Source organism: Buteo buteo, chromosome 10 (genome assembly GCF_964188355.1).
Source record: "Buteo buteo chromosome 10, bButBut1.hap1.1, whole genome shotgun sequence".
NCBI lineage: Eukaryota > Metazoa > Chordata > Aves > Accipitriformes > Accipitridae > Buteo > Buteo buteo.
In genome coordinates, this window is record NC_134180.1 from 12,396,893 (window position 1) to 12,422,906 (window position 26,014).

Consider the following 26,014-nt stretch of genomic DNA (forward strand, 5'->3'; position numbering starts at 1 on the left):
TGCAAAGCTGCTTCTGTGCCCTGCAAGAGCCAGAGATAGGGCTAAGTCCTCCCAGATGCAGAACTCAGATTCCCAGCAGTGCTTTCTCCTGCCTTTCAAAGACCCAGGGTAGCAGTGCTGCCTGCTGGGGCACTGACCGCTTCTCCAGGGTGGTAACCAGGAACTTGCTGAGCCTCATTAAGGTTGCTAATAAAGACATGGGACAGTGCTGGTACAACTACCAAAGGCCTTGCTAAAAATCAAGGCAAAGAGAGCCAGATGGGCAGTTCAGGAGTTAGTGTCAGTTTAGCACAGCTTGACCAGAATATTTACATTTTATTAAATTCTTTACAATCAGCAATTATAATCGAGTACACAATTATGTACAGGGATTATATACATTTTAGCCCAGACTTTTACATCACAGTACATAGTTGCCCTTAGAAATATTGTATACACTTATCACCAGACAGTAAAACCCAACAATAGTGTTACAGCACCTGTTATTAGACATCTTTTATAAGAAAATATACGGCTGTAAATAGGGCTGGCTAAAAAAAAAATAATCTTATAAAATCTGAACATACAATATTTCATTCACAGAATGTTTTGTTTTTGTTTTCTATGTTCTGACTGATGCATAAGATGTCCCGTTTTTAACCTCTCAACATTTACTCATGCCCACCGCTACGCCTTCAGGTACGCTAGCAGGAGGAGGACAACCAAAGCTGGGCTCATTTTGAAACTTCATTAAGAAACAATAAATGTAAACAATTAAGAAGAATCCTCTAAGATCAAATGAGAAATTAATTGGCTGATCTGAATTACATGGCATGGAATAAGTGCTAGTTCCAGCTGCGATTCCTGAATTCTTCAGTGTTCAATACCAGTCAAGTAAATGTACAATACTATACAAAGAAAGAGGCAATTACTGATTAATGATATACGAGCAATATTCTACATGGAGGGAGCAGACTTCTAGAAATTTGGGAAGAACACTTACTCCCCTCTCCAGAAGGTGTGGTTTTTTTTGATGAATACATTCTTTTTGCTTTTTACGATGACAGTGACGGAAGACTGAATTATTTCCAGAATGATATGATGTTTCCTCATAAGGAAATACAAAACAAAAATAACCTGAATATAACTGCCCCCCCCCCCAATTTAGTCCTCTTTCCCAAAGGTCAACCTTACCCAATTCAGTTCTGTAAACAAAGCTATGGCTCTCATGATGGTTTCAAAGGTAATGTAGAACAAACTGAAACAACAAAAAAAAAAACCCCAAAAGGAAGGAGGCAACAGTTATCTGAGGTAGGCCACCGCCAAAATGATGCTTCAAATCCATATGGAGTTCTGGGATCACTCGAAATCCCTTAGAAGGAGAGCTAATGTCTGCTGCTTTAGCAATACAAGTGGAAAAAACAGTTAAAATGAGCTGGTGATGGCAAGGAAAGTGACTCTTTTAATAAAATTTTACATCTACACCTAAATTTTCTGCAAGTAAAAAACAAAACCTTTAGTTGCTATATTGACAGTCTTAACATAGTGACCAGAGGGCCCCTATAGCTATAAATATAATTCTATTTCCATCAAAAGAGCTAACAAGTATGAAGATATAGTCTATGTCAAAGAGCAAGGAACAAAAATGCTCCTTTTGTGGCACTAAGCACTGACAGATCAAAGGAATTATCAGAGTGAAAACTTTTGATCTGCACCTGATGGTTTTGATCCTGCAGCTGACTGTACTTGGCCACGTCGCTTCAAGCCCGGGCACTACCAGGGGAGCGCAGCAACTCTCGGGTGCGGCCTGGGGCTCCAAGTAACGAAGGACACTTAAAAGGCTCCCATGATCAAATGCCTTGCATGAAGAAACTCTCATAACCAAAAAAATAAATAAAAGAATTCTCAACTGAAAAACCCCAGCTGCTTCAAGCCCTACTCATTCAGTCCAAACCTCCATACAGTTATTTGTGCAAAGGAATTACAACTACATTTAAAAGCTAATTTATATAAAAGGACACTTATTCACTATTCCGCTACCGCTTCATTTCCTCCTCAAAATTACCTCCTACTCTAGTGATTTAAAGTTACCATTCAGTTTATGGATAATATTCTGATTGACTGTCATGCTCTCAAAAGGTGCCTGTGCATTTTGATACTCTTGAAAGCAAGTGTCATTAAGTATACATGTATACAACATTTGCCTGGGATTTCTCCATTCACACTGTACAGGAGTACACATAAATACATACAGTATGGCTGTACTAATTAACAGTTGCATATTCAGCACGCATAATTTCACCAGCTAAATGAAAGGTGCAATTCAGATTGGGGCTTGCTTTTTTTTTTTTCTTCTTTCCATTGTAAAGATGAATATAAACCTTCATTTTTAGCCTGGTGCAGCATATAGGCAGTGTTAATTTACTCTTTAATATAAAAGAATTCTTTGAACAACAATTCACTAAAAGCAGTTTTATATAAATCAAGTTAATTAGTTTTTGGCAGTTTCTTTGGACACAGTCAAAATGTCTCTCAGTTGTTTGAACATCCCCATTTTTATTTAAATAATGTTTTTCATAATAGGGATAACAAATTAGGACTCACACTTACCTGTAACAAACTCCCGAAGCCCAGAGTAACATACCAGTCATCCTCGCAGTTCACGCCACTATACTTTGAACTATGGACCCAACAGCCAAAATTGTTGCACTTCACTATTGGTACTGGCCTCGTTGCCTTAAGTATCACACATATAGAAGTTGCATATAAAAAGAATGACAACAAAGTCAAGCTGTTAGAAGTCAAACTTGTAGAAAAAGGAAGATTTTGTTATAACTGATCTAGTTCTGTTTAGTGTCCTTTCAGAGAATATTGCCAGTTTAGATTCCATATCTCGGGGTAGATTGAGGTTTTTCAACCTGTAACTCAACATCTGCCTTGTCCACTTCACCTTAACCTCGAGCATTAACTTTCACAACATACCACAAACCTTTATCTGGCAGACCCCAAAGCTGTCCTAGTTTCCCTGATGGAACCTGCTTACAAAGTACACATTGCCTTTGGTTCATACAGTTTCTCTAGTTGAAAGCAGAGCTGAAGGGAACACTCACATGTCATCACAGTCGTTCTTCATGGTAACAGATGGAAGGAGTGATGAGCAACACTGCTATGTCTCAGTATGATATGTAAGGACAAAAATCAAACTGCTTCTAGCTGTCTCTTAGACAGGACAACTGGAAACAATTTCACCTGCCGCTATCAATGAAGGCTTTCAACTCAGTAGAAATCAGTGTAAGAGCACCTTTGCTCCAACCAGAACAGTGGCTGACCTACTGCCTTCAAGTGCTCTCATCGATAACCGTTACATGGTATGTTAACCCCATTGCGTTCAACTTTTGCTTTCCAGAGACCAAGGGAGTGTGATCTCTCAGAGCCTGGAATGCAGAAGTCAGGCTCGTTCCCTGAAGGAGCCTCCTGGGTTACAGCACCATGCAGTGGAGCGAGACAAATGCTTCAATTGCACATTCCCATTTTTAAACAGGAAAAATTAAAACAATACAAAGAGCGTGTGCTGGATTTCTGTGGTAATTTCCAGGTGAAACCTGGTTGCTCATCACAATACTGATTATGTTTTCTAGTTCTCAGATATCAGGGCCTCACTTCTACCCAAAGAGTTCTCCATTTGTTTACTAACAAATAAGTTATTATTACAAGTCATAGCTCATCCTTTTCCATCATTTCAAATGCTTCAATATCTTCATTCCAGTCTGCTAATATGGATTCCATAGGTTGGACTTTATTATCCCAGTTAACTTTGGAATTTGACTCTGCCTCAGTCTTTTGTTCCTGAGGCTGGTTATCCCCTCGTGTACATGCTGGCTCCGGAGCACCAGCCTCATCAGTTCCAGGGACGTAGGAATCCTGATTTGAAATGGAAATGCTGTCACTGTCTGCATTAGCAGGAGATAAAGAATCAGGGTCAGTAACATCAGAGCTTTCTTCTTCTTCAGGCTCCTCACTGACTGCACCAACATCCTGAGATGCTGAAGTAGCTTCTTCTGCATTCTGTTTATGAGAATCATTTTCAGACAATTTCTGGTCCATATTCTCCATTTCTAAGTCTTTGAGAGGGGAGAGAAAAAAAAAGTTTTGAAAAAAACTAGGAAGGCAGCATTTTATTATGTATTTCAAAAGCGAGGTCACTTCTCTTGGCCTTATTTCCTCAAGAAAGTGCAGACTTTCCATTGATATGAAAATTTAATGTTAAAGGAACATATTCTACAGAGGAAGAAGCGGAAAGACATTTAAACACATTTTAAACAAAGGCAAACAATATAGAGAGACTAATTTTGGTTTCTCAAACTTGAATAGTGACTTCTGGGTCAGTGCTAGTTACCATCCTTCAGTCTTAAGCAAATACCCACTGTGTGCACTGAACTTCAATACCAGATTTTAAAGCACTCCCAGATCCACCAGGATCCCACATCTAAGCAAATGGGAGACAGAGTTTCATAAGTTTACTGAACTGTGAATTAAAGAGACCCAAAGCCAAAACCTCCCTCATCACATCCCCACTCAAAGCAACTACATTATCTCAAGTACCGTTTTAGCTTGTAATTTTACAACACCTGTCCATTTTAACCATGCAGATTTCTCTGGAGTTTGATGTTTATAGCTAGTGTACAGGACATCAATATTTCAGGACTTCTAGGGAGTTTAACTGCATACGCCATGTTTAACACGGGATACTTACTGCTATCAATAATGTAGTTTGGAATCATTTTACCTTTAAAGATTGTTGCTGGGATTCCAAATGGAAGCACGAGGAGGGGGGAAGAAGCAGATACGGATTACAAATTCTCAAATGCAGAGCTATCTTTTGTATTTAGTATTTTGTTAGAGCAGCTTAACCATAGTTATAAACAGGAGGAATTTGTAAGCAGCAATCAAGAAACTACATTGTAGCTTTTGGCATTATCACCTTTGCAAATGTGCAGAAAATAAATGCTGTCACTGGTTTACTAGAGATACTTGTTCTTACATACTCTGCTTGGACAAAGCAGTGCTATGAGGAAGGCTTACAAAAGGAAAACCTATAATTTTCTGCCATATGCAAACATTTTAATTGGGAATGTATTAGCTTGCAATTTCCCTGTATTATACAATAAAAGCTGCAAAATATCTGAGGTCAGCAGCCTTATTTCTCATGATAACTACTTCTCCTTAGATAAGCAAAATAGTTATAACAGTTGTCTCTTTCCACAATGTCACTGGGGAGCTTGATAAGAGAGAGGCATTTACAATGTAGGGCACTGAAAACACTTATGCTATTCCTGACACCACTTCAAAGCCGATTATGACAAAAAGGGTTCAAAAGGAATCCAAAAAGGCTGTATTTTCTCATTAGTCAAACTGACATTTACCTTATGAACAGCATTTCTGGATGTTAATGTTAACTTGGGGCAGGGAGCGGATAACAACACATCTCAGATAATGGCTTTCTTATGAAAAAAATAATACCAATGTCAAAGAACAGAAAACTAGAGCTACCAAATAACATATATTCACCTTTGGGTAGCAGTAGAAATCACTATTGTACATTTCACATTGTGCCACGGCACAGATGGAAGCTAAATTTGTATAAATAACCTCTGATCTTACCTCTGTCTTTTGCTTTATCAGAAAGGAGAACCTCCACAGCCTCATACTCCCGGATTGCATCCAGTATAATGTTTCCTTCTTTGTTGAAGAGGAAGAGCATGGGAATTGTGATATCATCTGTGTTTTTTCCATCACCGGCCATTTGGAAGAGAGGAGCTGTGTCACTACTGCTTCCCTCATTGTCATCTAGCCAGAGGCACACAAGAGGAAAAGCGGCAAGCCTCCTGTTAGATGAACAGACTACAATTCTGAAGTTCAGCAGACTTTTTGAGCAGCTTTCTACTGCTCAGTCAGTTAAGAGGATCCCAGGCAGGAAACAGTAAGTTGGTTGTAAAAAGCAAAAAGCCAACTTGTGTACTTGTTTTCCTTAACATTTGTATCTCAAGTCTTCCTCAGCAGTTAGTAGACAGCACTACTGCAACACTCAGTGATCCTTAAAATAACAACTTTTAATCTGCAAAAACAGTGACAATCACCCATCCCAATTTGTTTAGCTACACTTTCTGCGCAGAACCAGACAAAACCAAAACATCTCTTCATCTTCTGAAAGCACAATTTCTGTGTTGGAGTACTGTCATCTCAGAGAGTTTAACAGCTCTCTGGTATCTTCAAATCTGTAAAATACAGGTTACATCTACACAAACTTAAGATTTTAAGAACTTAAAGTTTTATTTACCAATAACAATGCCTCCTATTGCTCCAGCTTTTTGAATGTTTCGTGCTTTTTCAGCAAACATACACTGGCCTCTTTGCATCAGAGCAATTTTCTCTTTCACTGCCTCAGGATTAGTGATCTCTGAGCATCCATTATATGGCTTAATGGTTGCAACAAATCCTCTTGTCTGTTTGAAAAAAAAAAAAAAACAAACAGAAAGAGAATTAGAGCACTAGGTTCAAGCTTGCAAAAGATTCCTAAGCATTTTCATTTCTTCAGTTAATGTAATGCATTTAGTGTTGTCTTCTGTCAGTGCAGGCAATCTTTACCCTGACGCGGGAGTTCCAAGAAGCAAAGAATGACTGAGTGAAAACCTAATTCTCATATTCAGAGTCCCTGTCATTTTAACCCCTGTAATCAATGGGTCACCCTCTAGTCAGCCACCTTGAAATAGTACCAGTACTGTAAAATTTAGGCTTGTGCAATAAGGAAAGTAACAGATCACATACATATCTTACATACCCCTGCTTTGTGTTTGGATAAGTCCATCCCAAATTGTGCTGGTCCAGCAGTCAAGACGACCCTGCCAAAGAATGGATGGGAAACAATTTGGACAGCACGAGGAGGTAGCTGTTGCTCTTTCTGTTGCTGACTGGAGAGTTCAATCATTTCTTGCATGAACCGTAAGCCATCTTCAGCATCAAGTGAACTTGCTGCCTGAGTAGTAAAGAAACGATAAACACTTTCTTCTTAAATGTTTGAGAAACTTGAAAAAACATTTGAAAATCAAAGTTATGTTTACTTGGACCACTGCTACAAAGATTTTAAAATACAGAGTGGATGCTCAATGGCGCTCATTCATCATTTCAAATAAGGAAGTTAACCTTTTTGTGCCTCCATCACCCAAAAGACTAAAAGCATACAAACATAGAAGACGTCCTAAACAAATGGAAGTATCTCACACTGAAAGCTAGTATTTTCAGATAAGATGCTGTCAGCTACATCACTAAGTACTGTCAGGTCTTACTTGCACTGCATGCTGTACTAATTGTACTCTTCCATCCTTCAGATGAATCAAACTGACTCCCATCTTCTTCAGTATCTCCAAGTGTTCAGGATTACTGGCCATGAAATCTCTGGCTCTCAGTGGTGGTTTTGGTCCACTTCCCAAACTGTCTTCTCTGCCGAAAGATATTAAAAATCAAAGCTTTAAAAAACAGATTATTCTTAAAACATAACTCTCACGTTATTCCTACCACCACAAGATTAGAATTCGTTGGAATTGGAATAAAAATAATTTGGAATAACGTGGAGTACAAGCTTCACTAATGCAACTTCTCAGTCAAACTATCTTTTTTAAAAGTTGTCGATTTTATCGATAATTTTGTAGTGCAAAAAAACATATGCAATGCTGCTAACAAACCTACCATATGCTAATCTCCCATTTCTAAATAGTCTGCATTATTGTAAGACTAACTAAAAACAATCTACCTCATACAGCTGCTACTCAGTTTTACTCATGAAGTAAAAATAGCAAAGAGGTGGTCAGAAGGATAAACTTCCTCAGCTTCAACAGACTGTCCTAAGTTCTTCAAAGTAAGTGAAGTTATGTATTGTAGCATGATTTGCTTACTACAAAGAATTGCAGAACCATTCAAGAGACTACAGAAATTAATTTTACAAATCTGAGAGACATACTTCCTGTAATACCTGGGCTACAATTCCCACTTGGAATATGTGGCTCATTAAGCTACTTCTGCTTTGAAAGACTCGCCAATTCCTGCTGAAAATGAACTAAGTCTTGCTGATGATGCCAGAGAAAACATAACTGATTTTTTCCGTAGCTAGGCTAGCCATTCCGAAAGGACTACAAACTCAAACAAATCAAGCTCCAGTACACCTTGTACTTCTCCTTCCATGCATAGCAGACCCTATTCTACTCACTCCTACTCTAACAAAAGACAGAAAATATTCATCTTACGCTCTGGAAATACCCCTAGGACAGCTCTTATCCACCACATTTTTCAAAGGTTCACGAATACTTTGAGCAAACATAGGGTCATTTGGGAAAAGAATCTGGGTGTTTGGACAGGTCCAGTCAAAGTTGCTGTCATCCAGCTCTGTGTATTCTGTAGTCTAAAATGAAAGATACAGATCACCTATTAAAAATGCAGGTTACATTTTTATACAAAGAAAATCAACAGATAGACCTACCCTTAAGTAACCTGTGTACATGGGACATACAGCAGCTGAACATAATAGATGTCCTACAACCACACAGATTTCAGGAATGAATAATACACCACTCTTCTGTGCCACACTTTTGTAATAATAAAGGGTAACCAGTGCACTACAATCCCTTTCTACGGATAAATAAATACAGCACCAGTTCCAATTTGTAACTTACCAAACTTGTATCCACAGTTTTCAGAAATTTTTTGCAGAAACAGCTAACCTCTGCTGGCAAACAGAACTTCTCAAGCCTGCTCATGACATAGCTAGCGCCCCTGTACTTTTATGTGCTGGACAACTAAAGGAAGTAGTTACAGTTTCATCTGATATTGCCTTTACGTTGAGTGGACCAATTGTAGGCCTTAGGTCATTCTTGCTTTGTATTACTAAGAACATCACATCTTTTCATACGAACAAAAGATTCTCCTCCTCAGGAGCCACTCAGATGAATCTATATATAAAATCAAACAATCTCTATTTTCAGAAAAGATGACAGAGTTATCAGTTGCACACATCACTGTTTTGTAACACGTGAAACCATGTGGAATATGTACCGTGATTTGGGGCCATATTTAGCCTGTTCTTAGTTTTGCAAATAATAATTGGCCAGTTAATTTTCCCACCTATAAAAATTAATGTAGTATTTATCTACTTGCAAAAAAATAATTAAAAAACCAAACCCATTTGCAACATATTAGCTAATTAAAAATAAAGTATTTAAAGGCTCCCTAAAAACCAAGACCTAAAAAGGTATTAGTTTACCGGAATAAACACTTCAAAGTACCTTATGCTCTTAGTGTGACAAATAGTAGTCACATCACTTAAGAAAGAAGATCTTGCAAGCGCTACTGCAAGCATCAGCATAGTAAGACATGACCTTTCCTGTTTATGAGAATAAATACAAACAGGATGTTGCGTGGATACTACCAACTATCTCACAGACATTTCAGCTTAACAGCACTGTGTTTATATTAAAAAGTACTTTACACATTCCATTTTTTATCAATTTTTTTTCTCCATCAGATAAATTCCATAAAAGAGTATCACTTGTCTTCACAGTCTTTTAGCCATTTAATGCATTTCATTGACACCATTTTCAATGGATCTTTCTTCCTTGTATTATGCACTTTAGCAGCTTTGACTTAAAGAGATTAAGAAAACCGCATTTGAACAATTTACTCTATCCTCTTTATTGGCCTTTTATTAACATTTGCAGTTCTCAAGAGAACTACATATGTTAGGCCAGCACTTCATACAGCATCAGCTGTGGAAATCCTGTCTGTCTCAAAAATATCAACTTCTCATGTTGGGAACAAAAGTTATATAAAATGCTCCTTCAGACTCTTCAGAGAACTTCTTGCATAGTTTAAAAAACATAGTCTCCATTTCCAAAACTCAAAGACAAAACATGATAAATGCTCAAGGAAAGAACATTTCAGAGAGGGTGCAGGATCTCCACCATCAAGGAACATGAAAAACCAACCCCATGACCCATTAAATGTCTTACCCATGTTAGACATTAAGAGCAAGTAATTAAAAATTTTTCACTGTCTAATGGTAGAGTCCTTAAAACTGCGTGCTTTCTACTCAGTTTTAAGATTTCTCCAGAACACATGTCTTGACAAACAACATGAGCATTTTTCCTCTGATCCAGGCTTTATTGTAAAACACATATTAAAGGGTAAAAATAGAGGCACACTAACAAAGGGGAATTTACATCCCTGAGGCCTTAGACACCTCTCTCTCCACTTTCTTATGCATTTCTTTTACTTGCCAGTAGTATTATCACCTTAAAGATAAATTATGTCAGCTTACTGAGCACAAAAAAAAGACTAGTATTTATGATGCTTCATGGCACAGTTGTATTACTATAGGTTATTTTGGAAGGTTAAGTAATTTATAAACCCATAGACGTTCTCACATTTACACAATAGATGCCTATTGCATGGACTAAACCAATTAAATATCCCAAAAGCTAGAGCTGTATCTTGTCTAACTTTCAACCTTTCAAAAAAACCTTTCAAAAACCTTTCAAAATTTGCCAAGGGTTTGTGTAGTAAAATAAGCAACAAAAACTTAGCATGTTGTTGCAAATGTTTTAGAAAAAATAATAGAAAATAAAGATGAAGACAAAAATATCATAGTGTGTTATTTTCAAATTTATACAGAGATGGGGTGGGGCATGATTTTCTTTTTAAATATTGATAATATTACACAGCTTTTTTCCCCAAGATTCAGTGGTGCAGAATCCAGTCATGGAAACATTATTCATATTCATGTGACTGTCACTGTTAATATGAAGAAATAGTTCACATTAAGTGAAGTGTTAAAACTGGTGTGCATCTTCAAACTATGATTTTTCCTGATTTTATTTCCATTTCCTCTCATAAAAAAAGGAACTGTTTCAAAGCAGCACTAAAACTGATTTAAATTTGAGCTATTACTTACTGTATTTTTTTTAGAGATAGTTTGGTTTGTAGTGGAAAGCCAAAGTGGTAATAGATGAGCTTCTGTAGTAAAGATATAATCTTCAATGTCGAAAATCATGTCTTCCTTATCAGCAAACAGCAGATAAAGATATTTAAACATCTCGGCCAGAAAGAAAGAGTCCATTCTATGGAAAAAAATGGATGTCTTTTAGGAATATCCCCTTTTCTCTAAAACATCAGTAAAACAAATACTCATATTTCTCCACCTCTGAAGATTTCATGACTATTATTGTTGAACTTAATTCCATTAACATTCCTTCCACTTGGAAGAAACTATGTTTGGAGGGAAATGATTCAGCATGTTCAGTACAGAACAGCATTATAGAAAAAACAAATAAACCTCTGTAAAAACTCCTAGAATTGAAGTATATTTTGTTTGAAAGTAATTAATCTATTGCTCCGAGACAAATGAAACATTATTAAACTAAAAATATTCTTATGTAACAAACCATAAAACTATTGAAATAGTTTATAGACTATGACAAACAGGTAATTTAAGACTTGGTTATCAACTGAAGAGAGACAGCTACTCAAAAGTCAAATAATTCAATTATCTAAACAGTGTAATTAGATTTTTTTGGTAATCTTTTTATGAAAAAAAAAAAAAAAAAAATGCAAAAACTTTTACCTGTCTTCATGACTTCCTGTACGGACATCCTTCATTGCAGCAAACCCACAAGGTACTCTCGCATACTTGTTCAAGTTTTCAATGAGTGTTTTTCCTACTTCTAGATAGTAAGGGTCACCAGTAGCCTATAAAAGAAATACAAACAAAAAACAAACCCAAACATATAGATGCACTTAGACTTACTGTACAATTAGCAGGTTTCGTTTTCCTAATGCGAAATTTATTGATTTATTTATTGATTCCATACCTTCTCAGACACCAGTAAAGTCCAATTTATTAATAGTGCTAAACAGTCACAAGAGAGACTTCTGAGATACTGCTGCATTACCTTTTCCGGATATGCAGATAAGCACATGGAAATACTTAGAGAAATGCAAGACATTTAGGCACTGCTCTTCTCTACAAGATACAAATGGCTTTTGCTCTTAGTCTCTAAGTTCTCTTTAAGAGAGATCAGCAACACCTAAGTATCTTTAAAAATATGGGCCTTTGTCACTTAACAGTTTTCTTTCTAATTCTAGGCATAGAAAAAAAATTCCTAGAACAATTTTTCATAACCAATACTTTCATCTTGTTTATATACAGAACTGGCTCCAGCAGATAAAATAAGCTGGAGTTACACTACTCATTCTATATTGAAATAAAACATCAACAAAATTCTAGGTGCTAGACGAAGTGACCAAAACTCAGAGGAATGAAAGTGATCTTACCTTATACAAGAAGTAAGTGCTTTCAGCAAATTCAGGCCTTAAAGGATGCTGAGCCCAGTGAACTCTAAAGTCTGTTGTGAATGCCTGAGGAAGAAAAAGAACAGACAAAAATAAATGCAAGAATGAAAACCAAACACCCGTTTATTTTGAATCCTACATTAACTGTATTACAACAGCTAAAGTACACACAACAGTGGAGGACTGAAAGCCCAACATCGATCTTGGGATGCTACAACCACGTCTGTCCAGTTAGTACAATTTAAGGCCAAAATCTAAACCAGTGCTCTAGCCCACTTAGCATGAGTGAGATTTAAGCTTGTGTTAGTGCAGGAGTCCAGACACCACCCAGCCTCTTGACAAGTGTCCAGCAAGTGGAGTTCTGGCAAGAGGTGCCAGATGAGAACTTGCGCTCCAGACCCAGGAGGCAGCACACAGCCTCCCATTGCTCCCACCAGCACAAGCACACAACTGCTACTGCAATCCAAACAAAGCAGCCTGTTGAAAGGCCACTACATAGACACCACCTGAGCTTTGACAAAGACCATTTCTGCAAACACACCTGCCACCTGACACTTCCAGTCCATTAAACTGTCATTTCAGACTGACAGATGGTAAAGCAGCTGTTTCTAACATAAGAAAACTGACTTCTAGTCTGTGGTATATCTAAAATTTTCCTAGTCCATGTATTCACTCTTAATATGCACTGGCAAAAGCCACTTCTGTAATGGCTTACATTCACTACTAGTTCATACTAGGGTTTAAACTAAGTCTTTGCTAAAGAGGATGGCATATTGGCTTAAATACAACTAACTGATCTTTCAGAGTTTCCTTCATAAGCACAAAGCATGGAAAAAACAACCCCCAAAAACCCTAAAAAGCCAAATCATACCATTTTAAAGGCACTCAAAAAAAAAAAATCATTCCAGTGCTTAGAGAGCATTCTTTGGTCTCAATATCCACATTAGGTGAATGGGATGTTAATTAAAATGTTCTCTAAAAGAAATAAGCTTACACCAGAGGAAAGTAAAAATTAAAACTGGAGTCAGAAGCTTTCTCATATATCTGGATCATCACAAAATAAAGACACACACTTCAGAAGGTAAACAAGCCTTTGTGCAGAATTAACTTGCTCAAAGACTGCACTTGCAATATCTACAGGTAAGTTTGTGTACCTACTTTCAAGGACATTATGCAAAATGTCAGAACATTGTCTCAGAACAATTCAGTCTTTAGTTTCCCTCTTTGGATTAATAAAGATGACTGATCTTTAGCATTAATGCTATTATATTACTAAGCACCTACTACTACATATGCTTATACAAGTTTTACATACTAAAATGAGTCAAGGTTAATTTAGAAAGGCTGAAATATAAAGGCTAAACAATTATTAATAGCAGCAGCTTCCTATTATTGTGTTAATTACAGCATAACTGAAGGAAAAACATTTCATATCCAAAACACATTTGTCATACATGCAGAACTGTAAATCACGTAAGAATGCTGTAGAAATGAGCCTTTGGTTTTAATAACACATATACCTACTATTTTTTCAAATAGATATCTGAGACTGCTCAAGTTGAGGTAAGAATCAGTTTACATGATCAAAAAATTAGTACCTTACCTCTGGAAGAAAGTTATGCTTTTTTATAACCTGATACAGCATCTCATGAGTTTCAATAGCAGGTCTAATATCACCCTTCAGCACCTAAAATTAAATAACAAAATTAACACTAATTCACCATGCATAGGAATAATATTCAAAGTTAGGCACACTTGCTGTGTTCGTGTAAAGCTACAGACCAACTTCTACATTTCCAGCAGACACATATTGTAATTATTACTGCCTTTCAGTGTAACCCATAGATATTCCATACGACCTTTTTAAGCAAAATCAGTGAGCTCATTAAGACTACTGCCTTTGTAGAAAAAGGATCTCTATCATTTACAGAGTACTCTGGTGGAAATGTGATTTAGTTTGTCTTAAAGATGTAAATGGCACACAACCTAGAAAATTTGTCACTGGACTACTAAAAAGGCAGCTTAATATTAGTGTTTTCATGACTAGGAGTGAAGGAAGCAAATCATATGGACATACTTTTCCTGATACTCAACATAGCCAGAAATGCACGTTAACTTGCATCATAGCACTGAAATGACAAAAGGAACGAGTACAGAAGTCCTCATTCAGGATTTCTGAAAAATCAGATTACTAAGCTTGATTTATCAATATATCCAGCCTATTTAATTGTTTACTTGTTATTAAAATCATCTGCATGCGGGTTTTAAACCTTACCTGCAATCCAGGGAAGAAAGCTAGCAAAGAATCCATCCAGGTCCTAGCATTTAGCATTGGTTTATGAATATGAACATCAAGAAGAAGAGGTGGTTGGCTAATGTATCTCATTATGGCATCGTAGTGCTGACAAACATCAGAAAATCATGAGTTTATATTATCAATACATTTTACAAGACAGACATAGATCACCAGACTATGGCATTTTATTTCAATGGGAGAACCAGTACTACACTCTCAATCATTATCACATTTGGCAATGCACAGTAGTTTCTAGTTTTGCAAACTAAAAAGAAGTGTAGTAAATACTGAAAAGCTCCACAGTATTACACATGCAATACACATCACATTTTCCAAGTAATACACATACACAAAGATGTAATTCAGCAGCCACATGATAAACAACTATCACAATTAAGGCACATTTGCTTTGGCTGAATCTTTAAGCACACACTAAACAAAGCTGAAATTACTTTCTCTGAACAACAGAATTCTAAAGCAAATGCATCTCAGGAGAAGGGGAAAAGGAGGTATTAAAAAAAACAACAAAGCAGCTGGACCTGATGGCTCAGAACAACTTTAAAACCCACTAGCTCACTTGTCAACTTGCTGACTTCCAATTCTATACTCCACAAGATAACTGCCTGCCTTGTTTTCTGGCACAGAGGGTACCATCATGAGCACATGAGCCAAATCAATAGGAAACAGTTAACAGACATAACTGAGGCAAAATATAATAATGGTGGCTGCTTTTTAGGAATATGAAATAATCATTACACTTCAAGTGTTGTAACAGGCCTTTAGCTACTGAATTATTCCAATTTTAATATTGCTTATGATATAAAATCATGCTATATAAAATCATGTTTTAAAATGTTTTTATAGGATATTGTTATTTTCAAAAGAAAGAATACTTTTATGAAAGAATAACGATGCTGACAAAGTTGCTTAGTAATCTTATGAATTTAGTAATCTAAGTGTGTTTTTCAGCTTGTAAGTATAATTAAATGTATACTGGGCCTTAGGATCTGCAGTGCAATGCAATCCAGACTTTGATTTTCAGATCTTTTTTGTTGCTCCAGGGCAGAAAGAAATTGTACCACGGCTTGTAACAAGAGGCCCTTACATTGTTTTACAGAAACATTTGCAGTATTACACTCTCCAAGGTGATCTTGAAATACAGCTTCTCCTGTACTGGAAACACAGAAAAAGTTCCAGAAAATTCCAGTTTTCATTGGATGGGGTTAAAATAGCTGCTCAGGTGACAGTTCACCCAAGATTAGCAAGAACTTGTAGTAAAAAGACCTGGCACTAGACACATCAGCAGTCACAGAAATTCTGCTAAAGATCTCTTTCATAGGCTTCTCAGGCTAACAGCTGACTGACAATACAATTAGTCTTAAATTTGTCTTACAGAAGGCACAAACCTGAGCAAGGTGTTAACTTACCGTGTTAAATCTTTCCAGGAAACTGTCATCTCCCAGCAAGACATAGGCTTTTAATAAATATTCATAATATGAATCTATTCCTGCTCCAACTCCACTATCTAGAAACAGCAGAAAATGAAAAGGTGGTTTTACTTTAAGTAGCTATATGGATATTTTCCTTTGGTTTCATTTTGATTTTAATGGCTCTTTCAGTAAGAGGAAAAGCCTTCTATCACTAGAATTAAGGCACAGATGGATGCAGAGACACAATACCGTATGTCTACACTAAAGGCTTTGCAATATCAGTGCACATATTAATATGAACAGACATGCAGTGAAGCCAGTTGTTTCACTTTTCTCATATAAAAATATTTCAACTGGCTGCCATAAACCACCACAGTCCTATTTATATTTTTCCTATGTATTTATAGTAGAATCTCCAAAAATTTATCCCGAGGCATTCCCTTCTCAGAGAACACTTCCTTTGCAATGAATCAAACTAGTTTCTCTACCAAAACACCCTTTCAGAGCAAAGCCAGGCTTTGTTGTAGCAGGTTTCTCCAGCACTGACATTATGTAACTCCACTTGCCTATGCCATTAATATTTATAAATAGTCTAGATAAGTGTTTTGGGGGCAGGTGGGGGTCTGTGTCAAGATTTTTCTCCTGCCCAAAACCCCTTGTGGTCACTGATTCTGAGTCAGAATACCACACACCTTTCCGGACCCAGTCTCCAGTATGAATGTTAATAGTAACGCCCACTAAATTGCTGCTGCGCTGTCTCTTTTCCCAAATAAAATCAAGCGCTTTTCGTGCATACTCCTGCAACAACAAAAAATGCTCATTAAAGGAAATTAGAGAAACACAGATACTAAAGACTGTTATTATTTTGTTTATTGAAATTAAGATCCTAGGAAGTAATAAGATGTTTCATATCTAACAATTTTAAAATTCAGTATTACACACACTTAAATAGTAAGAAGTTCAGTCCACATTTTATATAGTTATTCAGCTGCTGATTAGTAAGAATGGTGCTTGACTACACAACTATTTGCCAATACACTGTATGGTCATAGGCAAGTCAAATATCCTTCTGCATGGGTTTCCTACTCTAAAATTGTGCATATAGATGGGATAGTGTAACCTAATGAAAATATTTCAAGAAATATAACATCCTTAGAATCAAAATCACTGTCTTTTCAGACATTTCAAGGTGAAGCAGCAACCCTTGTTCATTAATATACAAGTTATATTCTTTTTATACACAAAATTAACTTCACGTAGCAACCTACCCAATAAAAATGGCTTTAAATCACCAAACACATGCATGGGATTTTAGGGGGCAAGTTTTACCAAAACACAGAACGCAGGCCCAGCTATGCTTCCACTGGGTTCCATGACATGAAATGAAATACCAGGCCCATACTGAAAGATTTAAAAAAATTTCTAATCTGAAAAAGAGCTTGCCTTTTTTTTTTTTTTTTTTTGTATCAAAGAAACCATACCTGCAAGCATTTTCATTTAGCTTTCTGCTGAGAATATAGCCTTAGGCAGGTCTTGCACATGCTCAGTGGGACTATAGAAGTGTGGGAATTTTTTTATTTTTTTTTTAAGCTGCATTTTAAGGACCAAGTGTCTCACTTTTCTTCTTACTAGTCCTGATCCCTCTACTCAAAAACTATGCAAGCATTATCGTTTAGCTACTTTTCAGTATATTTATCTTGTTTACTTCTGTATTACTACTTTCAAACAAAATTATTTCCTGTGTTTTTTAAAAAAAACAAACACCAAAACTTAGAAGAAAGCTCACAAACACAACAAATCTGAACACACAAACGTTTTGTGCAGAACAGCCAAGATGTGCACCCATTTCATGAACTCAAAATTGTTTTTCCAAAATTACAGAAATGTAACAGAACACTAATGAATACCTAATCCAAAAAATAAGATATCATAGAAAGCAAACCTCAAATATAGATGTTCCTGTGAATCGGCTTAAAGCTGCAAACTCAAGGATCAAGGTACCCGCACAAGCTGTACAGGTATCAGTTTCTGTTCCTGTTCGTGCTTCTGGATGTCTTACACCAAATTTTAAGTTAACCTAGAGAAAAGTAGATACTATCATCTTTATTTTTACTAGCTGAAAGAATTTACACTCCCTTGATAACCAGTAGAGCAACTATATAATCTATGCTTTTTCTAAAGGCAAGAAAAAAAGACCACACAGCCCCCTTCAGTTTCACTCTGCTTCACCACATACTGTCAACTCAAACATGCACATAAAGTTATCCAGAATTACCCAAAATACTCAACCCTCCAAAACAAGTACTGGCCCAAATACCTGTTGTCTGGTTCACTAGACATTTGAATAAAAGAATACCACCCTGAAAATCTAATTCTAGCAATTTATTTACCAGCAAACCAAGAACTCAAAACATCACAAGTCCTCATGGAAATTCAGTTTTTTAAGTATCTTGCTACTCCTGGCTCCAGAGAATACATACTAGATGGACCTGCTTTTGTTGTGGGCACAACATAGCCTTCTGCATTCTGGATGGAGAGGGCCCTCTCAGCAGAAAATTGTCAAACCCTGAACATTTGGAGTTAGACATATTCACTAGAAAAATGCTTATTTACTGAGCCTAGATTTTTAATTCATGGGGAAGTTTCCAATCAAAACTACATCTCACAAACTCAATTGATGATGTGCACTGGAAGTAGTTTTCTGTCATTCAAAGACCATGTACCATGCTTTGTTTGAATTTGATGAAAGTTTTTTACATTAAGTGAATATTTTTAGGTTACAGCTACCTTTGTTCTCTTATAAAAATGTGGATGTAGACCATGAAGATTAATCAGTTTTGTGCTAAATTCACAAGCATGTGCTTGCAAGTTGCTCTTTCACTGTCTTAGTGAGAGATATGCACCAAAACAAAAATTACTCTCCTCAGCTACTTGGTGGTGCTTACAGTAGCAGGAAGCAAGAAATCAGTAGACAGTGATTAGACAAGATTTCTCTTGTTACTCTTTACCCACAACAATGTATATTAGAATTTTCAGAGCTGGAAATGTAGAGATTCAGAGTGCCTAAGACTTTATTTTAAGATACCAGGTATCATATACTACAAATGAGCAATTTATCAGCTTTTGATTTTCTGTACACTTCATAAATATACAAGTGATTTTAGAAACAGAGATAAAAACAAAACAACAAGAATTTTGCTTACAGAAGTATTCCTGAATTGCAGAAATGAGAGAACTTACTCTTGGATAAGGGAGACCGCTAGTGGTGTTAAAAGCGGGTAAAAGCTTGTAGCCTAGTTCCTTTGCCATGTGCAGAAGTTCACCATTGTACCACTGCATATATTCACCTTTTTCTTTCAGCATAATTGCTACTGAATGCCCACCTAGGAGACCTCTAAACACAAGAAAAATTATCCACATCTTAAAAGGTATATTCATCTGAATAGCAATGCAAAAATTTCTACTATTTAGATGACTATGTACATAACTGTGCTATATTCACATGGCCCTAATTTTCAGGAATGCTCAGCAGACGCAACTCCCAGTTAGAATCAAGGTTAGCTGCCAGTATTTTGGGAGCAATTCATGTTATTTATGACTCAGTCCTCAACTGTAGAGGAATCACTGATTCATCAATATAGTTAGTCAAGAATAACAAACCAATACCTCTAGAATTGCATATCATAGCTTAAAACTAACCTGCTCTGACCCTGTGTTGAGCAGCAAGTTGGACTAGAGACCTCCAGAGGTCCCTTCCACCCTGAAATAATCTATTACACTAAGTATCAAACTGTTCTATCCATTAAATCAAGTATTGAACAGTCTAAAAACTGTTTCCATTAAGAAAAAACACCGCTACCTCAGCATGGACAATTTTTTTTTAATCAAAAAAGCTACGCCTGCAGCAGTTAGATAGGGGTCAACTTGATTCAGTACCACTGCATCAATTCCTGTCTATCATTTTAAAACGTTTCTTAGGGCACATGTCGAGCTATGCTGACAAAGCCACAACTGTTTTAAATGAGGTGAAATAGCACAGAAAGGTATGCCTTAAGGACATTTAGCTAAAGCACACATTTTTAAGTTTTGAAAACATAAAAGTTACTCACCCAAGGACTCTTATGTTGGTTTCAAAGACAGATACAACTATGTCGTTATCTAAATTAACATCCTTTATTACTTTTTTTACAGCCTCTTCAAACTCTTTGGTTTTATTTAACACCTGGAATACAAATGTAACCAGGCGTTTAGGTTCCAACACAGCTAATACAGTCACACTCAGGTGTAGAAGAACAAATGCAATGAATTAAAAAAGAAAGCATTTAACATGCCTTAGATTAATATTCTGGTCCTGCAGGGGCATACTCTGATACAGTGCAAACAGACATTAGTATTATTGTTTTTCTCATGAGATACATAAAAGAGAATAAAAGCTGTACACAAAGAATAAAGTCACTGAGAATGTACCTAAACTATTAGCCAGGGATTTATTTGTTTGTTTCTTCCCCTACTCGCACGCCATAACTGTAGCATGACAGGACTCAGTGGGCTGCAGGCTGTGCTGGCAGAGTGGGAAAAGACTGGCCTGCTCTGATGCCTCCAATTTCACAGAGGCCTCCCTCCTATCCACAGACTAAGAAGCCACATCGTAAGTTCCATGAATTATCCTAGCAGCCTTCCTCCTCCCAACAGTTTCCTTCTTGTGCCTGAAGAACAGCTCAGGCACTTCCTGCAGATTTTCTTTCACACTGACTTTATTTTAGTTCTATCGAACTTTAAGAATCTTCCCGACTTATCCAATTTGTTATCATAAGTGCCTTTAAATTCCACAAGTGTTAATCCTGCTCTAAGACAAGAAAACAATAAATAAAATGCAATAATCCATTTGAGTGTCCAGTAGAGACTGGGAGTTCCAGACTCCACATTTTCAACATTTGTGGTCATGATTAAAGAGACAAGGGTCATCTCAAAGCACATCATAAAAAGGGAACAGCTGTCAGAGAAAGAGCATTATATGATTCACACACTAAATCAGCACAGTAAGGATTTTCAAAACTTTTTACATTTACCTGTAGATGTGAATGGCCAAAAATTTCTGATTTCTGAACTCTATCTTATGATGACAAAACATGTCAAAGGGATTGAAATCTAACAAAAAGTAGTTTATTAAAGATTGGAATCTTTTAATAAGAGATGGAACCTAATAAGTTTGGCAACATTTCCTGGCAAACATGTCCAGGGTTGCATTGTTTTAACAAATATTTAGGTGCATGCAAATTCATCCATGAAACAAGTATGTACAATTTAAAAACATAAACTAATTCGGTAGCTATTAAGAGGGGTTCACCTATAAGTCAGCATGTTGCTTTAAACTATAATGAGAAGCAAACTCACATACTTTTTTGTTAAGTTAGTGCCCAAGAAAAGCAAGATAAGAAAGCATCAATGAAATGTGAAGGAACTGTTCTAGTTTTCTTTTTGCAACAAACTCCAAACACCACCATCGCAGCCCTTGAAAGTTCTTACAAGCAATAGCCACTTCAAACAGGTAGCCAGAGATCAAAGGTGAAGAAAAATTAGTATTTTTTATGTATAATTTAACAAAATAGAAATCTAAAAATAAGTCTGAGCATCAGAAGCCAATCTTTTTGTTTTATCAAAGTTCATCAATAGATTAAACTTACCACAAGAGTGTCCAAGGTATCAATCAAGGTCAGTGAAAATCTATGAAACAAAATTTAAAACAGATTTACTATAGACTTGTATGTGTAGAAATTAAATAATTTTTAATAGTAACCAATACCATGGAAGGAACTAAATTCTCACAGACCACTAGCTGCTAGAAAATAACACCCTACTAAGTTTCTTCCCTTTGTTAGTGACCAGAATAGGAGCTGACTGGAACAAGCTATGATTACAAATATACCTTTATTTACTGCAAAGCTTTCAAAATTCTTGTAAGCAAATTAAATTTTATTTCTAGTCTCCAATCAAACCTACTAAAAAACCCAGTAGAATGGTTCAAAGTCTTTTTCCAACCTCTTTTTTTCCTTCTTTTTCAAAAAACAAAGAATGTTGACTTACTAAGTGTAACAATAAAAAGATTGAGGAAGATCAAAAATTGTTCCAAGCTAAATTTCTCCTACCAGAAACTGCTCCAATTACCTGCTTCAGAAAAAGCTGCCATTTGTTGCAATAAAACTCAATGTTAAAATTAGCAGTGAAAGACTAAAGAAAATGTTGTTACTTTGTTATGAAACTTCTATGTGGGATAAAATGGAACAGGAAAAGGTACAATAAAGGGCAGTAAGTGAGGGCTGAGGGCAAGTAGCAGCTTCTGTACTAGGAACTAGTGAACAGACTAACACTCTTCAGCCTGCAAAAGCTTTAGCATCATTATACAAAGATTTTAAAATTGCACATGGCATGAAGAAAGTGAATGAGAATCTGCTATTCACTATTTCTCACAGTTAAGTTTCACCTGATGCTATCCAGCGGTAGCAAGCGGCAGGCTTAAAATAAAAACCTACTTATTCCATAAAAAAAGAACATCAAGTCAGATCCATACTATTGGAAACAGGAATATCACAATAAGGCTTGTCCCGTTTGTACATTCTTCTCTAGGCCTGTTCTAGTGCATACCAAGCTGAGTGGACCTTTAGCCTAACCCAATAAAATTGCTCTTATGTTAAGAAACACACACCACGCATAGAACAGATTTTACAGAATAGGATGGTATTAAAATTGAAACCTTGGGAAACAGTTATAACTGCCTATTGAAGAACAAATGTCAAGAATTTAAGCAAGTACCCGATGTTTTAGACCCTGTAGGCAATATATGACTATGCATGGAGCATAATTAGAATTCTAATTAAGTGGTCATATATTATAATTTTCTTCAATTTGTAAAGATATAACAGCATCCTGTGAGTGTCGTTCTACAAGAGAAAGAGATTAACTAGCGGCTATGCACAACTGTGTAACAAATACACAGCTTCTTCCATACAAAAGCGGAGGAGATTATGCATTGCACAGCTGTAGGGAAGGCTGGTGTACAAGTATACTCCCTAGCCCTCCAGGGAAACAGAATCGACCTAGCTGTCTCACCCTGTCATTTTGTGATTGCAAGGCTTGTAGAGAACATGACTGATGAGCCAGCTGGCAAGAAAAAGGATTATATAAGAAATCTGATAAATACTAATATATCTAATTATTAGGAACAGAAAAAACCATGCATACAGAAAAATAATAAATAAATACTTACACTATTCAATGCATCTAAGGGGCTGAATGGTATTTTTATTCAAATGATAGTATGTTACTATGGGGAAAAAGGTCATTAAAAAGAATGCATGACCAGGATTGAAAATACATTTGTTTGACACTTCTTTCTCATCAGTTGTATCTCTCAATACCTCCAAAGCAACAGGCTCATATAGGAATCTCCAGACTAAGGAACTTTTGTACATAACAAAAAATAACCAAAATGACATGCTCAATATCATGGTGTGAACAGAAGTAGTATTTAAGACAAGGACTTCAGCTTTTATTAACACTATTCTGCTTAGGGACACCAAGCAGTTAGACCAATTAAAAAAAGGCAGCAGATATTTGTTGTTAACTATTTGCTCTATAAACATAAACTGCACACATACAGACAACAAAGGAATCGATTACAACCAGACTTAGAGTAATTAAACTTTGTCTTTGATTGTTCAATTTAACATGGAGAAAGAGTCCTTAAATCTATATTTTGCGGGCCAAAGGATCAGTTCTTTGTATTATAAGTTATCGTAAAAGAAAATATATGAAGAATTTCCATATCTGAAATAACGTTTTATACTTTGGCAAAGGCCTCAGGCTACCACACATGATAATCATTTGACTAATGATGTTTTCAGAGACCTTTCTACAAAAAAAAAAAAGGGGGGGGGCATTTTAAATATCACTTATAAGGTCAGCATAATGGGTAACAGTTTACTGTTCTGTGCAGCTGATAATTAACCCTTATAACCTCTATTGAGCAGTCAAATTTACTAATACCATAAATGTCAGCTCACATTTGGAACACTTTCCTATGGAAAATACTTGGAGAATGATTTAAAAAATTATCTTTGGATTTCATTCACTGGTCAATTCTCTTTTTCTGATTAAAGTACAATTTCACATCAGTTAACATCATGGGAAGAAACAATAAAAGTAAGTATTTCTTACTAATGTAAGTTTCTGGACATGTCAACTGAACAAACAAGTTTTATGGGCTGCAAATTGTATTTAGATTCCTACATCTTCACATGAGACAGTAACCATTTCAAACACTAACTTTCCCAAGGCATCATCCACATCCCCTCGACTTGGTTCCTGACCCCGTACTCGTCCACGACAAGTTAAAGGCATGAGTTCATCAGCTGGATACGCATGCTCCTGTAGGGATACAAAACAAGGGAATACGTTACAATTGTTACAGTCATTTCAGCAAGTCTTCAGAGCTGGTTAAAAGGAAGCCCCATTACTGTACTTCCAAAAAACTGCATGACAATCACAGAATCTCTGAGGTGGGAAAGGACCTCTAGAGATCCCCTTGTCCAACCCCTCTACTCAAGCAGGGCCATCTAGACCCAGTTGCCCAGTACTGTGTCCAGACAAGTTTTGAGTGTCTCCAAGGATGGAGACTCCACAACCTCTTTGGGTAACCTGTGCCAGTACTCAGTCACCTTCATGGTAAAAAAGTGTTTCCTGATGTTCAGAGGGAACCTCCTGTGTTTCAGTTTGTGCTCACTGCCTCTGGTCCTGTCACCAGGCACCGCTGAGAAGAACCTGGCTCCGTCATCTTTACAGCCTCCCTTCAGGTATTTATATACAGTGATAAGATCCCCCTGAGCCCTCTCTTCTTCAGGCTGAACAGCCCCAGCTCTCTCAGCCTTTCCCCACAGGAAAGATGCTCCAGTCTCTTCATCATCTTTATCGCCTTTCATTGGACTCTGTCCAGTATGTCTGTATCTCTCTTGTACTGAGGAGGCCAGAACTGAACACAGTACTCCAGGTGTGGCCTCACCAGTGCCAAGTAGAGGGGAAGGATCACCTCCCTCGATCTGCTGGCAATGTTTTGCCTAATGCAGCCCAGGATACCATCAGCTGCCTTTGCCACAAGGGCACGTTGCTGGCTCATGGTCAACTTGGTGTCCACCAAGACCCCCAGGTCCTTTTCTGCTGAGCTGCTCTCCAGCTGGGTGGCTGGAAATGATTAAACTGTGAACAGAGCAACAGGACCTCTTTCTCTCCAACCTCCCGGAAAAGTCTGGAATAACTAACAGCACATCCAAAAAAAACCCCCACAAATTAACTTGAATAGGTAATTCTGTGCTTTCTGCAACAAGGTGCATATGACATTTCCTATATTGTCTCTTAGGCAGGAATTATCATCTCAAAGATGAGTTTAAAACCTAAAGCTAATGCAGGCATTATCAAGTGGCTGGTATTTCATGGAGAAATTAGTGTGAATTAGACTTTGAAGTCACTTTGGAAACATTTCCAAGTGAACACAAGCAACTCAGGGTCACACTCAGTGACAGATAAGAGAACTCACTTAGAAGGTAAAATAATAAACTGGTAAATCACTACACAAGGCATAACAAAAGATAACGCTCACAAAAAAGCCTAGCAAGACTGAGCCTTTTACAAATATAACTTTTTTTTTAAAGAGAGAGAGAGACATTGCTAGATTTTTTTTGGAAAAGCAACAGTTACTTTCCATATTTCTAGAAAAAGCACTCTGCAAAGCAAGCATTGCAAAGTATTGTAATATTATTTCTTGTCAGTCAGTCAGAAATAACAGGAGTGGCACCATTGCCTAAGTCAGGCACACTGAATAAAAGGCCTGTTCTTCCTATTGTCTCCCAAGTCAACGCAAGTTTCA

The 26,014-nt window shown here is 36.8% G+C and overlaps 1 protein-coding gene across 2 annotated transcripts in view; it reads right to left on the bottom strand.

Moving 5' to 3' along the window:
• Nucleotides 1–288: 288 nt before the first annotated feature.
• Nucleotides 289–26,014, bottom strand: part of EDEM3 (ER degradation enhancing alpha-mannosidase like protein 3) — a 31,327-nt gene continuing 5,601 nt past the window's right edge. The window contains exons 3-21 of one of the 2 annotated variants that reach the window (XR_012652006.1): nt 24,422–24,522; nt 21,783–21,822; nt 20,208–20,320; nt 19,339–19,492; nt 18,041–18,175; nt 16,791–16,896; nt 16,096–16,193; nt 14,648–14,773; nt 13,976–14,059; nt 12,355–12,438; nt 11,645–11,769; nt 10,976–11,141; nt 8,277–8,431; nt 7,323–7,476; nt 6,818–7,012; nt 6,317–6,482; nt 5,641–5,826; nt 3,090–4,100; nt 289–2,715 (exon numbers count right to left, since the gene is read on the bottom strand). Coding sequence is in view for 1 of the 2 variants with exons in the window: in XM_075038683.1 (XP_074894784.1) it covers nt 3,694–4,100; nt 5,641–5,826; nt 6,317–6,482; nt 6,818–7,012; nt 7,323–7,476; nt 8,277–8,431; nt 10,976–11,141; nt 11,645–11,769; nt 12,355–12,438; nt 13,976–14,059; nt 14,648–14,773; nt 16,096–16,193; nt 16,791–16,896; nt 18,041–18,175; nt 19,339–19,492; nt 20,208–20,320; nt 21,783–21,822; nt 24,422–24,522 (2,595 nt within the window). In the remaining variant the exon portion in view is untranslated. Of the gene's footprint in view, nt 4,101–5,640; nt 5,827–6,316; nt 6,483–6,817; nt 7,013–7,322; nt 7,477–8,276; nt 8,432–10,975; nt 11,142–11,644; nt 11,770–12,354; nt 12,439–13,975; nt 14,060–14,647; nt 14,774–16,095; nt 16,194–16,790; nt 16,897–18,040; nt 18,176–19,338; nt 19,493–20,207; nt 20,321–21,782; nt 21,823–24,421; nt 24,523–26,014 lie in introns of both variants that reach the window. The other variant, XM_075038683.1, reaches the window with a different exon arrangement.